The 16,876-nt window shown below is 48.3% G+C and overlaps 1 protein-coding gene across 2 annotated transcripts in view; it reads left to right on the top strand.

Annotated features, from left to right (window-relative positions):
* The first annotated feature begins 7,206 nt into the window (after positions 1-7,206).
* LOC114667458 (complement C3-like) overlaps positions 7,207-16,876 on the top strand; it is a 36,576-nt gene continuing 26,906 nt past the window's right edge. For both annotated transcript variants that reach the window (XM_028822766.2, XM_051920525.1), the window contains exons 1-14: positions 7,207-7,363; positions 9,156-9,363; positions 9,461-9,623; positions 10,170-10,240; positions 10,389-10,477; positions 10,816-10,898; positions 11,009-11,096; positions 12,434-12,536; positions 12,912-13,032; positions 13,113-13,228; positions 13,312-13,458; positions 14,947-15,159; positions 15,422-15,625; positions 16,777-16,876. The exon at positions 16,777-16,876 is cut by the window's right edge and continues 50 nt beyond it. In XM_028822766.2, the coding sequence (XP_028678599.2) occupies positions 7,290-7,363; positions 9,156-9,363; positions 9,461-9,623; positions 10,170-10,240; positions 10,389-10,477; positions 10,816-10,898; positions 11,009-11,096; positions 12,434-12,536; positions 12,912-13,032; positions 13,113-13,228; positions 13,312-13,458; positions 14,947-15,159; positions 15,422-15,625; positions 16,777-16,876 (1,780 nt within the window). In that variant the 5' untranslated portion in view covers positions 7,207-7,289. The remainder of the gene's footprint in view (positions 7,364-9,155; positions 9,364-9,460; positions 9,624-10,169; positions 10,241-10,388; positions 10,478-10,815; positions 10,899-11,008; positions 11,097-12,433; positions 12,537-12,911; positions 13,033-13,112; positions 13,229-13,311; positions 13,459-14,946; positions 15,160-15,421; positions 15,626-16,776) is intronic.

The following is a 16,876-nucleotide window of genomic DNA, read 5'->3' as shown; positions in this document are numbered from 1 at the left end:
CCTGTATTTTTTTTATCATTTTTTTTTTAAAGCAGCGTCTCATGCAAATCATCCCACACGCATTTTATGAAGATGCCTCCTTTCCTACTTTTGATTGGGTAATACTTGATGTGATCGTTAGTTTGATTGGTGTTTTTAACTGTCCAGTGAGGAGGGCGTGTCTTTTAAGTAGAGTCTGGAAAGTGTTGGCACTGAGATGTGGCGTCAGCGCCAGAGTTGAAGCCCCTAATGTTGCGGTCAGCAAGTCGGCTAACATCCGCCATGTGCCGTCTTTCAGTTGCGAGAAGCAGATCATAGAATGGTTGAAACTGTTGCCCCTAATGTTGCGCCACGGCGTGTGGTTCGTTTATACCTCGCGTCTTCTCATTAAACTTTTATCTCGCGAATATGTTATTGCAATCCGCAGCGGGAGCGTTTCTATAAACTTAATTTAAACTTACGTTTTACACCGTGCTTTGTTTCCCTTATGAACATGCTTGTATGCTTAAGTCGCTCCGTTCTCAATTGTTTAATTAATTTTTTGCTGTTCGCTGTTTGCGGCTCTTCCTCCATTTCCCCCTACTTCGTTCTTTTATCTCGCGAATATGTTATTGCAATCCTTAATGGGAGCGTTTCAATAAACTGATTGAAAATAGTTTTGCATTTACCTTTTTAGTAAAAGGCGAGCTTTTAAGCCTGAGAAATCACCCCGTAAATGCACACGTTTAATTGCACATGTGTTAATATGTATGGTTACACAGTACTAAAAGACACTGAAAAACGTCAGTTACCTTTCTTCCCGCGTTTGATAAAAGGTGAGCTTTTAAGCCTGAGAAATCACCCCGTAAATGCACACGTTTAATTGCACATGTGTTAATATGTATGCTTACACAGTATTAAAAGACAGTCAAAAATTAACATCATTTACCTTCGTTCCCGCGTGTGACTCGTGCTGTAAATCTCTTCCTTGTTTTTAGTTCACGTGATTACGTAGGAGGCGTGATGACGCGATACGTGACTCCGCCTCCTCCATTACAGTGTATGGACAAAAAATATGTTCCAGTTATGACCATTACGCTTTGAATTTCGAAATGAAACCTGCCTAACTTTTGTAAGTAAGCTGTAAGGAATGAGCCTGCCAAATTTCAGCCTTCTACCTACACGGGAAGTTGGAGAATTAGTGATGAGTGAGTCAGTCAGTCAGTGAGTCACTCAGTCAGTCAGTGAGGGCTTTGCCTTTTATTATTATAGATGCACTGCAAATGTTCACGCTGAGGTCTGTGCTGATTACTTTGATTTCACTGGAGGAGCAGAGGCTGTGAGTCGTGATCTTCTTGGCTCAGTGGTATCATTTCTGGTTATCCGAGACTGCGGTTTTCACTCCAGACGTTTTCAGGTGTGTTTCAGTGCTTTAGACTTTGCACTTTCAATCCTTTTGCTTTCTTTTCTTGCCTGCATTTCTGGCTCAGTTTGGTATTTGGTTTTATTGGCTTCTTGGTCTTGACTTTGGTTTGTTTCATCTTCTGACTCCAAATCAAATCCTAACTGCCCCCTCATCTCGGTAGGTGGGACATTTGTGTCCTTCAGCATTGAATTTTTCTCAGAGCTGGTTGATGGTGCGGCATTACAGTCACATGGTTGTTGTGCTTGTCACAGTGTGACGTCATCATTGGGTGCCCATAAAGTGAGGTGGCACACATGAGCTGACATCTAAGTTTGTGAGAAAATCCTTTAAACGCGTCTGGTGAATGATCCCGTGTGGCCTCTCAGTTGTAAGGCTCAGCTGCTGACCTTTTCCTTTGACTTGGCTGAGCTTCTTCAGTTTATTTCAGTCCTTCTGGCTTTTGGCTCTTTGCTCTTTTGTTATCCTTGTCACACCACGAGGCTCTCCTTAATGGCGGGGGAAATGTCTGTAAAAAATGCATAACGGAAGGCCGAGTTGAGTTTGTGACTGGCGGTACTGGGAATGACTGACTTCTGAGAGCAGCAAGAGAAGTGCAATCAGACAGAGAAGAGTCAGACCTGGGAGACCAAAAGAACACAATGAACATGGAGCCTGAGACAAAATCGAGGTGAGAAAAACGAAGCAGGAGGTCACACTGGGAAAGAGGAGCTAGCAAAGATTTAGAAAGAGCCACCAAACGGGGGCGGAAATGCACCGGAGTCCTTAACCGCATCACGCCGATCGCCAACGGGTCACGACCTCTGAGGCCACGCCCTTGACGACACGAATGGCATGCGATCATTAACAATTCAAAATGGCCGACAAAATACAATACAATACAATTTATTTTTGTAGAGCCCAAAATCATACAAGGAGGGCCACAATGGGCTTCAACAGCCCCCCAGCCTTGACTCTCGAAGAAGACAAGAAAAACTCCCAAAAACAAAAATGGAAGAAAGCTCAGGAAAGGCAGTTCAAAGAGAGAGCCCTTTGTAGGTAGGTTAGGGGTGCAGTGGGTGTCAAAAAGAATACAACACAACACACAAGTCACCCTCAATACAGTATAAAAACACAAATATCACAAGGACAGAGCAGAACTCAACAGTAGATGATATCCCATAATAAGATTTGGATTTGTTCAGAGAGTCCTGGAGACCTCAGCCATCAAGCTGCCTCCCCCTATTGGCCATTCCACAGCTGACTCCGTGCTGGGCCATCCAATCCGATGAAAGGACTCCTCTACCCGACGATTCCTGCGATCCTCCATCAGAGATGACTTTACCTTAGGCAGGCAGAACAACTTGGCAGGTTTGAGTACCGAGAAGAGAAACCGAAAAGGTGAGGGTTAGTAGCAAGTTACAACTGTCATGTGACTTCTGCTTTAGTGCTAATGACAGTTAATCAGCAGCTCTAGTCAGGGTGTGCTAAACTGAAGTCGTGAGAGACAGAAGGGGCATCTCTTATAGTAGCAGGCAGACCACTCCACAGTTTAGGTGCCCCCTGTAACTAAAAGCTCGACCGCTCATTGTTATTTTATTAATCCTTGGACTCCTAAGCAGACCGCCATCTTGAGATCTTAATGTGTGCTCAGGTTTGTAAGTCGTGACAAGTTTAGATAAGTAAGCAGGACCTCGGCCTTTTAATGCTTTAGATGTTAAAAGGAGGCTTTTGAAACCTGTGTGATGATGCGGGTTTGGCTCCACGCTCCCCTCTGTTAGGGAGCCCTTGAACCCAACACCGTCGGTAATGTCACCGATGAGCTAGACATTGAGGCAATAACAATGAGCAAGGGGATGATGTAATAAAATAAAGGTGCAAAGTGCTTTTATTTAAAACAGTCAAAACAGTGTCCAAATCAAGTGCAGGCAAAGTTCAATAAATAAATAAGCAATCCATAAAACAAACGTCCAGTGGGGTTAAAACCATCCATAAATAAAGCCTTTAAAATCAGAGGTTAAAAATACAGTCTCTCACTCCCTTGTTATTCTCTGGCTTACCTCCATCACTCTCTCCCTGGCGCACCCATTGTTCTCTCCCAACAGCCACGAGCTCCTTCAGTCAACCTCCATCTTGGCCTCCAAATGGACATCACTGCCAGAGCGGCGAGGTTGGCTATCCTTCCATGATCTTTCGCACACCCGTAGTCGCTCCTCAGATCAAATGGGAGGACACCTCTCCTGCTCACCCCACTCACTTGCCTTCAGTGGGACGACCCAAACGCTCCTTAGCGGGGCCACAGCTCGTTCTGTCTCTACTATAGGTGGCCAGATCCTCCCACCTAGACTGCCTTTTCCCGTCATTTAACCTCCATTGTCAACATTTTCTGTCGATCCTTCCGTTTCTCTTCCACCATTTCTCTCTCTCCTAACCGTCTCGGGCTTCTCTATATATGCAGAGAGGACATGGCAGCTGCAGCACATTAGCCCCAGGAACAATCAGGGATGTGGGCAGCCTCTGACCTGCGCACTGACACTGCAGATCGCCCTGCGGCTCGCTACAGCCACCACGCCCCCTCGTTAAGCCGCGAGCGCAGTGGTTATTTATTTAAAAATGAACTGGCCTTTGCTGGGAGAGCTGTGCACCCATAACACCACAATCTGCCCTAAACTTAACCGGGCGCAGGTGTAGGGACGTGAGGACTGGGGTGATGTGTTTGTATTTTCTTGTTCTTGTAATAAGACCTGCAGCAGCATTTTGGATTAACTGGAGGCTGAATAAAGAACAATTTAAACATTCAGTGAACACCACACTGCAGCAGTCAATCCTACTAGAAATAAATGCAGGGATTCATTTCTCAGAATCCTGTTTATTTAGAAAACGCCTTAATTTCTCAACATTTTTAAGATGGAAGAAACCTGATTTGGACAACGTTGAGATGTGCGCTTTAAATGACCTGCTAGAGTTAAAGAGAACGCTGAGATTGCAGGCTGAATCAGTAAAATTAATGGGGATTACAGCTGAGTTAAACGATAACAAGATATTGTGATCAGCGTCACTCCCTCCAATAATTCACATCTCGGTGTTTAAAGACAAGTCGTTCTCATCCATCCACTCCTTTAATTCACTAACAAACACAACTAATTAAAACTTCACTTGGTGTAAAGGAAAAGGTAGAACTGGGTGTCATCTGCGTACGAGTGAAGATGAACATCTAATGAGAGACCCCAGTGGAGGCCTGGAAAGTGAGAACAGTAAAGGGGTCCGAGTGCTGAGCCCTGACAGCCCTCCTTGGAGATTGAACTCCTAAAATATCAGGAGGATCAACACACTAACGCCATCATTGAATCTTCTGACTCCGAAAACCCCCAAGACGATGCACAACCCACATTGTAGCTGAAAGGAGCCATAAAGTTGTGAGTGCGGACCCTAAGTGGTCAGCAAAGGCAGCCCGAGGAGGAAAAGGGAGACAGCAAATGGGGTTTTACAGAAAGTGAGATAAGCTCAGTGAGGGTCAACAGAGCAAAGGTCAGAGACACAGAAGGAGCGCAAACAGCCACCATGTTTGTGTTGTGCCAGAGCCAATGTCAGCAGTGGGCTGTTAATGAGTGGCAGAGCCCACCGCAGCCCCACTGTAGGTTTCCGGTGTTTGAATTCCAATCTTATGCAATATGGCAATTGGGCCATCAGCACCTAACAGAAGCCAAAGAGGGGCAGATGAAGGGACAACTGTTGGACAACCGTGGGGACGAGGAGGAAGGTAGATGAGCAGAACAGAGAGTGGCAAAGGGCGCAGACATGGGGGGTCACGTGTGGGGGCAGAACCGTGTGACCGTCGTCAATTGAGTCCGTAGCCCATCCTTTTAGCATGACTGTGATGGATTGGAGAGATTCCAAGCAACGGCAACTCCCAATGTCCATTTTGTGTCAGTATGGCGCAGCTCAGCACTACCAAACTAGCTCATCCATCCTTTCAATGAACCATTAGGAGGTCATGGAGGTGAGCGGGCAATGCCACTTCTGCATAAACGAGTCATGATGGCATTACTATTCAATTATCCAGCTTAATTAAAGGAGGGGTATCTGTGTGTCTGCCCAGTAGCTATGCCTCTGTCATTCCAAAAGCTGGCACATCACAGACATTCGCAGTAATTACATGCGTAGCACTTGACCTTCCAGCAGATGCTGCATCACAAACATTAACATTTCTTTTACAAATGAGCACTAAATGCCATTTAACAGAAACCTATGCATTGCATTTTTCATTCCAACTGATGGCGCACCTCAGACATTTGCAGTAATGATTTTATTACATCCTTATGTGACTTTCTTGTCCAAGTTGCTGATTCAAAACCCCTTTTTTACTTCACCAGTCTTAATGTTGTGGTCCCGACCTTTTGCTTTTTGTCTCACACTTTGGCTTGATGATGGTGTCTTCTGACCTTTCTCTGTCCCTCGTCTGTCTCCTGGTGCTCACTTAACATTCCTTATCGGTTCACTGACAGAACAATAACTCAAATCTGCAAAATGAGCGACCGTGAGAAGATGACGTATATTCTGTCACATGCCTGAGGAAGTAAAGACTGAGAAGAGCAATGGGGGCTCCAAAAGGCAATCATAAGCAGCGATGTCCCAAAAACTCCGAAAGAAGCACCTGATAACCGGAGGGGACCACCAACCAAAATGAAAGAAAATGGCACATCTAAAATAAGACTTCCTTCAAATGAGCCGTACCTCATGGGCTGGGGGCGGTCCCTCGTAGTGACTGACAGGGTCATCCCGCCTCTTTGGGGCTCCACCCACAAAACACAGGGAACATAATGATATTTGAAATGCCAGGATAGAAATATTATTAAACATAAAAAAACGATAATACATTAAACGTATCTACTAAATAATAACCTGGCAAAACAATATTAATAGAAACTATCATAGAAAATGAACAGCACCAAAAAGTACATGAAAATGAGAAAAACACTGAGAATCAAAGCTGGGGAGGACCCCTCAGACCCCAAATGAGCGGCGCTGTGAATGTGCGTGCAGTGGAGGCAGCGCACGACGTGATGAGAACGCGTGGAGCCTCATGGAAGGAGACGTGGAAGACCAGGACGGCGGAGGAAGGAGACAGCAGCTTCAACCTCTTACGCACACCCCCAAAAAAAACTCATTTTAGGGAGTTTCACAGCAGCAAAGCAAACTTTAGGCCACTGTAGGCGAATGAAAACTCTGCAGTTTCGCTCCTCATCCTTGAAGGTGCAACACCGAAAATCGTCTCTCTGATGTGACCATCGAGAATCAGCTGACAAGGCCACGGCTGTTAATCGCCCCTACATAATGATGGGGGACGAGAGGAACAACAAAAACAAAATGGTGGAGAAAAGTTCATACTTCACGCCAAGAAGAAAAGTAAGCTCTAGCGGTAACGCAGCATGAAGCAGGAGTGGAATGCGTTCATTTCAAGACGGGCCCGGACTGGGCAGGTCGGAGATGCCCTGTCGTTTTCACAGTGTGGCCCCACCACATGGCATTCCCCACTTAAACAGGATGCCGTCTCCCAAAATGATTATAATTTTGTTTTTCATTCTGCCATCCACAGCGTCTGCCATCACCTCTAATCAGCCCAGCACACCACGGTGCTCGCAGCCCCCTTCAGTTCAGCATATCAGGGTCCATAGATTTGTGTAAAGAGGGCAAACAAACAAAGGACTTCATGTTGAACGGAGGCCCTGGGACTTCTCGTCACTCAGTGGTTCTTCTTTTCCCGTAAGTCCTGCCTCTCCTGATAAGATTATCTCTTCTCGCCAGCGTCTGACCCCTGCTGCTCCACCTTTATTGATCACAGGAGACACATCCCTGAAGCCGACCCCCCCAACCTAGGTATATAAAGAGGGCCCCGGCTGGCAGCGGGCTACACTGAAGCCTCATCACGATGCCCACACCGGCGCCGCACTTCTCCCTGCTGCTGGTTCTCTCCGTGCTGCACTCCTGTGCCGCTAAGCCACTGTGAGTACCACCGGGGGGCTGGGACGCCTGGGCAGAATGGGGGGCTGACGCAGCCACGTCTCATTCTTGGGCATACACCCGGACGCGTGTAAGATGGCATTCTTTGGTAGACCACTCGGCTACTTTGAATGATACAGGTCTGCTCTAGTGACAGGGTGAAAGTCCCTTGTCACATTCTAAAAACCATCTAAAAGCGACCATCTCTGCTGCCTGGATGGAGTCTGCATGTTGTCTCCCCATCCATCTGTTCATTAAAATGCCACTTAGCCCATAAGTAGCTGGAGGCTGGCACTGGGCACAACGCGTGGCCCAAACTGGATGGGGTGGTGATGTCGAGTCTTTGATCCATGTACACATTTGAGGACAACTGGACGGAGTTTAGTGGTGTGTCGGATCTGCCATGCACCCCAAGCGGGCACTGAACTGAGTGAGAGTGGAGGTGATGGCAGGAACTTTGTGAAGCCAACTGGGGTTTTATTTCTGTGCTTTGATTGTTTTATTGCAGTGCCCACTGCACTGTTTTTGTGGATTGATTGTTTTATTTATCCATGCTGTGAAAGTGCCCTGGCACACTCTGCTTTAATAACCCTGCACTTCTGCCCTGAAGACTTGTTGACCTGGTCCATGCATGATTATGGACCACAAAATGCCCAGAGAGTGCCCGTTGGCAGTGAGCACAGGGTGTCACCCTTCCAAAGTGGCCTGCTGGTTGGTGCGGCTGCCTCACTGCTTCAGAGTTTTGGGTCGCCCCTTGTGTACCTTTTGTTTGTTTAGCCTGGTGTCTGTGGGCATCCTCTGTGTATTTTGGCATAATAGCCATTTTGGGACATCAGAAAGTCAACAGAAACGAGTGACTGAGGGTGTTTGTGGGTAAGTGGCACTGCAACACACTGGCATGCTATCCAGAGATCGCCGCCGTCTGTCTCACTCACTTACTTAGGCTGCTGGGATCGGATACAGCGCCTTAAAGCTGTCTGTAGGGGGGCTTGTAAAATGAGAAAGGAACTGTGAACAGGGACAATAAAGACCCCCGGGAGTCCCCTCCAGAGAGGTGGCTGGGCACAATCCTTGTGAGAGACCACCTGGACAGCCTGCTGTCAGGACGTCCTTTAGCATTGGAGAATGAAGCCAGCCGTGGACTCCGTGGCACTGGGGGTCCTCTCTGGGCAGCCCGTTCCATTAGTAAGCCGTCCTGGCACAGTTCAGACGAGAATGGCATCCACAGGACAAAGAGACAAAGAAAAGTGTAAAGCTTAAGAGATCAAACAGGACAAACGTACGGCAACATGACAGAGGCCAGATCTTAACAGTAATAATGAATAACTTTGGTCAAATAAAATTATTAAAAATTTTGTAAAGGCTCTGTAAAGGCTGCCACGTGGCACATACAAGTGATCTATTCATCTGTAAAGCTGGCACAGAAATGACCGTGCCAGTCTCTTAAAAATGCCACACCGTGTAAAAAAAAAACTAAATGCATTTTTATCAGAGAACTTAACATGACCCCCTGGAAAGAAGAGCCGGGTTCAAGGAGCTCAAAGCATCAAGCATGGAGGCAGCAGAGGTGATGGGGGGGGTGGCATAAGCTGGCGGGGTTGAGCACACAGTCCACATGTGCCCCCGAAGGACTTGGCATCCCAGCTCTCTGTCATGATAAGTGACATCTCTGGAGTGGCCTTCAGCTCTTTGCCCCGAGACAATGGCGGATGGGTGAAATGCATGCTGGGAGTGCAGTCTTTGGATTAACGGCGGTGCCCCGATCTGAACCTGTGTGACGTTTTCTCTCTTACAGGTTTGTCCTCATTGCCCCGAATGTCCTGAGGGCTGACAGAGAGGAGACGGTCGTTCTTGAGGCTCACGAGTTTAACGGAGTCATCAATGCAAATATCCGAGTGTTGAAATTCCCCACTAAAGAGCAGCTGTACCCGCCTAACAACGAGGTTAACAACAGGGTGCAGCTGACGGCGCAGAACGATTACCGCAACACCTTACCGATCAAGGTGAGTGAGGGGGGGGCGCAGAGATGCAGCCTCGGGTGTGCTGGTGCTGGTGGGGGGCCACGCTCTGACAACACTTTCCTTTGTCTTTCCCACTCAGTTTTCTGCCAGTCATTTTAAACGAGATGCCCGCCTCAATAGCTTTGTCTATTTGGTGGCCACGGCAGACCAGTTCAACCTGGAGAAGGTCGTTGTGGTCTCATTCCACTCCGGATACGTGTTTGTGCAGACGGATAAGACCATCTACACCCCGAACGAACACGGTGAGATGTTTTGGATGAATGTCGATTGAGTTGGGTGGGGCGGCTTGGACCACCGAGAAGACAGCGATTGTTCTATTTGACCTCAAGACGCTCTCCGCGCACACGAGCCTCACCAGCAGACACGGACTGCGAGCTTTTAAATTGCAGGCAGGACTCGTGACCAATGACTGAGGGGAGGAGGAGGCGGGTCTTGAGTTCAAAAGCTCCACCCCCGTGTCTCACCCACATGCTCTGCTTTGTATTCAGTTAAGAAGATCTGAGCAGAAAACTCCTGCGTTTTGCCCGACTTGGTGTGTGGATTGTGTGGCATGAGTAATGTTTTATGTTCTTTCTTGTGGTCTCCACAGATGACCATTCCACGAGAACGTTTTTTATCTCTGTTTTCAATGAAAACATGACATGACATCACTATGAACCACAAGCAGTCAATAAGATCTAAAAAAACAAGCTATCACAAATTGGGTGCCGTTTTCCGTTACGTGTAATTGATGTCTTCTTGAATTGGAGCGCAAACCCCAATCCTCTTTCTGCTCCCCCCCCCCCCAGTGATGTACAGACTTTTCCCGCTGACCCACGAGCTCGGCCCATCGGAGGAGTCCATCTCGGTTGAGATTATGGTAGGTGCCACTCCTCCCATTTCTCTCATTTTGAAAAGCCATCAGTGTGTGAAGTGAAGCTCGGGCACATTAGTTGGGGTGGTGCCAGTCCGAGGGCACATCGTCACACACACGCTCAGCCCCCCTTTTTCCGGTTCTTTCCTTGCAGACTCCTGACGACATCGTTGTTAGCAAGGAGGTGATCAAGGCCTCCTCTGGAATTCACTCCACCTCATTCAAGATCCCGGAACTCGTCAAGTGAGTTTGATTAAAGATTTGAGACCCTAACTGGAATGGGCAGAACGGACCCTCATTCTGATGCAGAAAGTAAAGTAAAAGCTGTTCAGAGGGAGAGCGGCATGAATATCTGGGATGGGTCCGTTTCCTTAGCCTGGTCACGATGGGAAAATGGCAAAAGAACTGAGGATTTAGGAACTTTCTGGATTTACGTAACACAAAAAAGGGGATAAATTGGAGGGTGGGGAGCAGTTAGAGCAGTTGTGAGAAAACAGAAACAAGAGTGAGAGTTGGGGTCCTGGGGGGCGGCCGGATGTGCTGCCCCTCACTCACGTCTTCTCTTTTCTTGTGTCACGTAGCTTTGGTGCCTGGAAGGTGGTGGCCAAATATGAGTCAGAGGAGTGGGTGAACTTCACCGCCCAGTTTGAGGTGAAGGAGTACGGTAAGGAGCGCCGCTTTACCCGCTGCTAAACCCGCCGCTAAACCACTGAGGTTGCCATTTTCTACTCCTGATTCTGCGTATTCTCATTTTGTTGTCTGATGTTTCCGCAGTGTTGCCGAGTTTTGAAGTCACTCTAGTGCCAGCGCGCAAATTCTTCTATGTTAAAGACACGTCGCTCGAAGTCACCATCACTGCCAGGTAAGTTCTGGTGCTCGCCTTTCATTTTGTGTCAACCTAAAGGTCTGAAGCATGTGAGTAGCAGATTTTGGGATTGCAGGGATGATGGCATCTGCTATGGAGGACAAGAAGCAACAATCTGCCGTGTTAAGTTCAAATGAAGGGCACCAGTCAGGGTTTCCCACCTTGTACTTTTCACTGGAAACAATGCAGTCGTAACCGCAAAAATGACAAGAAACAAGCGGACCAGTGGCGTTACTGGCCAGGAACCAACGTGGTGACATAAACTAACTTGGCCAGCATGCCCTCCTGCTTTGCACCCCAAGCGGGCACTGAACTGGGTTTGAGGACGTGGCCTTAAGTTGCCTCCTCCATTACCCGCGGTTCATATTTGAGGTTATGATAAATCGTTTCTCACTTTCTTATGACTGAGAGTAAGAATAAGAACATACACAACAAGTTTAAAGGTTTTGGTAATAAACAAATCAATCAATCAATCAATCAATCAATCAATCAATCAATCAATCAATCAAAAAAGTACCCAAGTACAGTTCATTAATCGGGAAATCAAAAGAATCCGCCAACGAGACACAAGCAGGAGTTAACTGATAGGCCCATAAATTTGGGGTAGGGGCGGTCCTACAGCTACAGCATTGGGGGACCCCACCCCGGGGCTCAAAACACAAGGACCACAAATTCAAAGAGCCTCTCTGCTTCTTTGTCTTTTTCCTAATTCTTTACATCCAGCTGGAAAGGCAGTGCCATGGAGAGGATAACTGGATTGTGGGACGTCTCCATGCCAAGGCTCCCTGGAACCAGAGACATGGCTGGCAGGAGCCAACATCAGATGGCCCAGCTTCTGATACACCTTCACGACTCCATTGGGCTGCCTTTAGTTGAAACAATGGCGGCGACCCGAAGGAAAGGAAGAGCCAAATAGTCCAAAGTGTTTTGTCAGATCTTTAAAGAGACTTCAGAAGTTTCATTTGCTAAAACCAAATCTGGACACCAAAAAACACAAAAAAGTGAGAAGTCAACAAAGCAACATCCAAAAAGAAACGAGAGGCGGCAGTCGTAAGGTTTTCCCAAATCCTGTGGACTGAGCGACAGCGCCGTGACATCACAGGTGGTGCTGCTCAGGCCACTCCCCCTGACAAATGACGGTAGCCATGAACATTCACAACGTTATGATAAGGACCCGGGGAATCGCGACATCCATGGGCTGCGTTGGCGTAGTAAATTTCAAAATTCGTCTTTTTGATGTTTGCCAGCTGCTTCAGTCTGAGGTCTTTTATTTAAGTGACCTTCTCGTGTCCATGCAGTAATTCACGGTGGTCTCCCGTTGTCTCTTCTCTTAGATTCCTTTACGGAGAAACTGTTAAAGGATTCGCATACGTAGTTTTTGGGGTGCTGATCAACGATAAGAAAGTCAGCTTCACGGACTCCCTCCAAATTGTCGAGGTAAGCACCGCCGACTCATTTCATGTTGGTCTCCATCATTAAATGCCGAGAGTGCCAACGACCAGACCCTCAATGGCTGGAAGAAGGTGACAAGTGCATTGCTGTTGAGTAAGTGACCTAGTATTGTGGCACACACCTGAACTTCAGGGACATTCAGAACTCGACTGGATGTCATTTTGGAGGAATTTGATGGCTAGGGTTGCTGTTGGACCGAGTGGCCTGTTGTCGTCATCCAAATGTCTCTACTGTTCTCACAGGGACTGATGATCTGTGCTGGGCAGAATGGTTTGATCTGCTCTTAGGTGATCTTCAGACCTGAAGGTGAGATTCCTCGTCGTCCACAATGGTGCTTCTCATCTCTGTTACTGTTTTCAGATTTCGGAAGGTGAAGGAAGAGCCAAACTCGACAGCGCCGTGATTAGAAAGTACTTTCCAGACATAAACCAGCTTGTGGACCAATCCATCTACATCTCGGCGTCCGTCTTAACAGCTTCTGGTAAGTGGCCTGAGGTGGGAGCGACCCCTCGGGCGCTTTCTCACCTAAATGTCTCAACTTCTCCGTCAATCCACACACAGGCAGCGACATGGTGGAGACCGAGATAGAAGGCATTAAGATCGTCACCTCACCATACAAGATCCTCTTCACTAGGACGCCCAAATACTTCAAGCCTGGCATGCCTTTTGATGTCATGGTATGTGAATGCCCCCTCAGATCTCATGGCCCTTTTCGTGGTCAGTGCAGACTCGACTCTTGGCCTTTTGTCTCCATTTGAAGGTTTTGGTAACAAACCCAGATGGCTCCCCTGCCAATGGCGTTGATGTAGAAACAGAGGATGGGAAAGTGTCTGCCAGGACTGGGATAGAAGGAACTGCCAGGATGAGCCTCAACACTGTGCAGGACGGCAACAACCTGAGGATCAGCGTAAGTTCTGCTTCTTCTATGACGCTGCCTTCTGTCCTCTTCCTGCTGTGCCACCATCGGCCTCAGTTGACGGTCCTATGGCTTCTTTAGTCGTTGTCATGTTTGTCACTTTGCTGTAATTCCTGGCTTTGCGTGTTCTGATTCTTCAACCACACGCACAGTTCTGGTCTCATGGAGCGGTGACGCGAGTATCGACTGAGTTTCTTTGCAGACTTTGTTGATTTTTGTAAAGCGTTCGGCTCAATTGATCGAGCCGCCCTGTGGGACATCCGGAGACTTCGCGGGACTCCCTCAAGGTTGCTGGATGTCATGGCCGGCCTTTACACTGGAACTGTGAGTGCTGAGCAGAGCGGAGGCAGACCTTCTGAGTTTGTCCCAGTTGATTCTTGGGTCCGTCAGGGGGGTGTTCTGCTCCTACTCTCTTCAGTGCTTGTATGGACTGGGTGTTGGGGGGCCGTGGGGTCCAGCGTTTGTTGGTGAAGACATACTCACTGATTTTGACCTTGCTGATGATGCTGTGATCTTTAATGGAGGCTCTGATCGGGGGTCTCGAGAGACTGAGCAAGGGGTCTGAGTGTCTTGGCTTGCGAGGGTCCTGATAAACACCAAAGAGCCAGGCCTTTAATGACCACTTGGGCACAGCCATCAGCAGTGTGTCCGTCTGCAGAGAGAGTGTCGACCTCGTCGAGAGGTTTACTTACCTCAGCAGTGACATTCATGTGACTCTGGTGACTCTTCCTATGAAGTCAGTAGATGGATTGGGAGAGCATGGGGGGTCACTGGAAAGGAGTGTGGGGCGCCCCCGATATCTATAAAAGGATTCCTGCTGTTTCCTGTTTGAGAGACATGGACGTTATCTTGTGACCTGGGACCAAGACTGGACTCCCTCATGTGTGTCTCTTCAGGGGGTCCTCAGGTACCACTGGTCTGACTTTGTGTTGCCCACAGAGTCCTGAATGAGGCACATGACCTGCACTGTAAAGGAGCGTCTCTTACGGTACTATGGCCACCCGAGGGTGATCGGCTCGCAGTGGCTGGACCAGGCCAAGGGGACGCCCACGGCTGCGGCAGATAGATAGTGGGACTGGACCACCTGTCTGTCTGGGGAATCCTGAGGTGTTTTGTGGTGTGGTGGGTGCGGCAATAAGGTGTATCAGTGCCTGACCTGACCTGATCTGGTGTACACTAGAAATGTGGGCACCACTCACTATCCCTATAAAGTCCTACCCAGATCTCCACCTAAACTGTCCTGGTCTCCTTATGAACATCATGGGGAGTTCCTCACACTTCCTAGAGCAGGGGTCCTCAATTGCAGTCCTTCCTATGTCCATCCCAGGGAGATGTCCTGTTTGTACCCCAAGGCAGATACCCAGGGTTCATTCTTTACCAATTACCTTCAGTAACCCCAATTTAGGACACGCATGTTTTAAAGTCTTCATCTTGAAGCTCCTTCCTTTTGTCAATGGAGGTCTTTTTTCTGATCCTCAGTTAAGAACCCGCGTTCCTGCTCTTACTTCAGAACAGCAAGCTAAAAGCACAATGGAGGCCCAACCCTACACAACCCAGAAGGGCTCCAGAAACTACCTGCACATTGACATCCAGGCCACCGAGCTGAACCCAGGGACGAACTTAAAGATCAACCTGCACATCCAGACCAACGACCAAGCCACCCTGGAGCAGATCAAGTACTTCTCCTACATGGTAAGTTCACATGCTGAATAGCCATTTATGGAAGGTCCCCTCACTGAGGATTTCCACATCACCCCCGAGGCAGTGGCTGTCAGTGCACATGACGCGCTCTTCTGACCTCCTTTGAAGACCCTCGGCTTTATCCTCAAGAGAATGTCCTGTTTGGTTCTTGAGCATCTCATTGCACATCCAAGGAGCCTCACATAAGTTCTAGAAATGACGCTCTGTCTCTTTTCACAGCTCTCATTTTTCTTCTCTAATTTTGTTTTCTCAGATTATGAATAAGGGGAGCCTGGTCAGGGTTGGCCGACAGGTGAGGCAGAAAGGACAGTCGCTGGTCACCCTGTCACTGCTGGTGGACACTCAGCTGGTCCCATCTTTCCGCTTTGTCGCCTACTACTTCGTAACCACAGGAGGTCAAATGGAAATCGTGACTGACTCCATCTGGGTGGACGTGAAGGACACCTGCATGGGAACGGTGAGTGTGAGCAAGACATTGTAGGAGGCACCTGGGGGCTGCGTGGGGCGTAGGAGTGGGATTTGTACACGAGGTGTGAAACGAGGGGTTCAGTCTCCTGAGACAAATTCTGTCTGGTGATTGGAGAACAATAATAGACGCTGACCAATCACATTCAGGTGCTAATTAGATGTTTGGAGCAGAAGGCCAGAGAATGAGATGAGACTGTTGTTGTGCTGAAGATGTGGGGTGGCTGGGGGTCTCCTGTTGACTTTCTCATCCATCGAGGCGGCCACGTCGCTCAAACTCGGTTCTGTCGTTGCCTGCTGATTCAACTTTTCGGCTCCGTTCACTTCTTCCATGTGTGGTGTCTTTATTATTTCTTTTGTATTTGTACCATTTGTTTGTGCGTTACAAGTCACGTTACGTGACCACGATCGACGTTTGGGTGACGTTGGGGGTACGTCCATTACAAGTATGGTGACGGCTCTCGGGTGGGCTCCTTTGTGGAGGTGAGTGCCGTTTTCAGGGAGGTTTTCCGTTGATCTTCTTTTGACTTTGATGTCGGTTCCTGGTTGGCCCCGGTGCTGCGTTTCATCGTGAAAGTTCGGACCCTGCCTGGCCTGACTGCGATTCTCGTCGTCTTTCTGGGCTTGATGGTCTTCTGTAGAATTTCTGTCTGGCGTCACATTCAAGTGTCACGTGGTCCCATTTTTGTTTGTCAGCCTACAGTTCTACTGGACTCGCAGGCCCCCTGGTGTTGCCCGGGCAGGTCATCTGAAGGTCTGCTCCACCAGGTGGCACTGTCCTTAACACTCACCCCCCACCCAAATGGCACCCCCAGGGTCAAAGTTTTGGACTGCAAAGTAGTCGAGGGTCTCTTCTTGACAAAGCGGTGCAAACCGTTGTAGAGACCTGGACCAAACACAACGTGGGCCTTTAGGTGCTCGCGGTTTGATTTGTTTTTTGAATTTCTTTCTTCTGTGATCGTTTATTTTCTTGGCTTGTCCTCCTTTCCTGCCCACCCTGAGCGTCTTGCACATTCCTGCTTGTTTCTTTTGATGTGCGTCACGTGACCCACACCAGCTGGCCATCCTGTCCATCCGTCCTTCTCTCTTGATTTTCCCAGTTCAGTGCAGGCCTGAGTTCCTCTGGTTTTGTTTCATCCACAGCTTCAAATAACATCAAACAAAAGGGCATTTGAACCCAGGAGAAGGTTTGAATTCTCTATAACAGCGGACCCCGGAACCAAAGTTGGGCTGGTGGCTGTGG

This window comes from Erpetoichthys calabaricus, chromosome 17 (genome assembly GCF_900747795.2).
Source record: "Erpetoichthys calabaricus chromosome 17, fErpCal1.3, whole genome shotgun sequence".
Lineage (NCBI taxonomy): Eukaryota > Metazoa > Chordata > Cladistia > Polypteriformes > Polypteridae > Erpetoichthys > Erpetoichthys calabaricus.
This window is presented reverse-complemented; position numbering and strand designations above follow the sequence as displayed.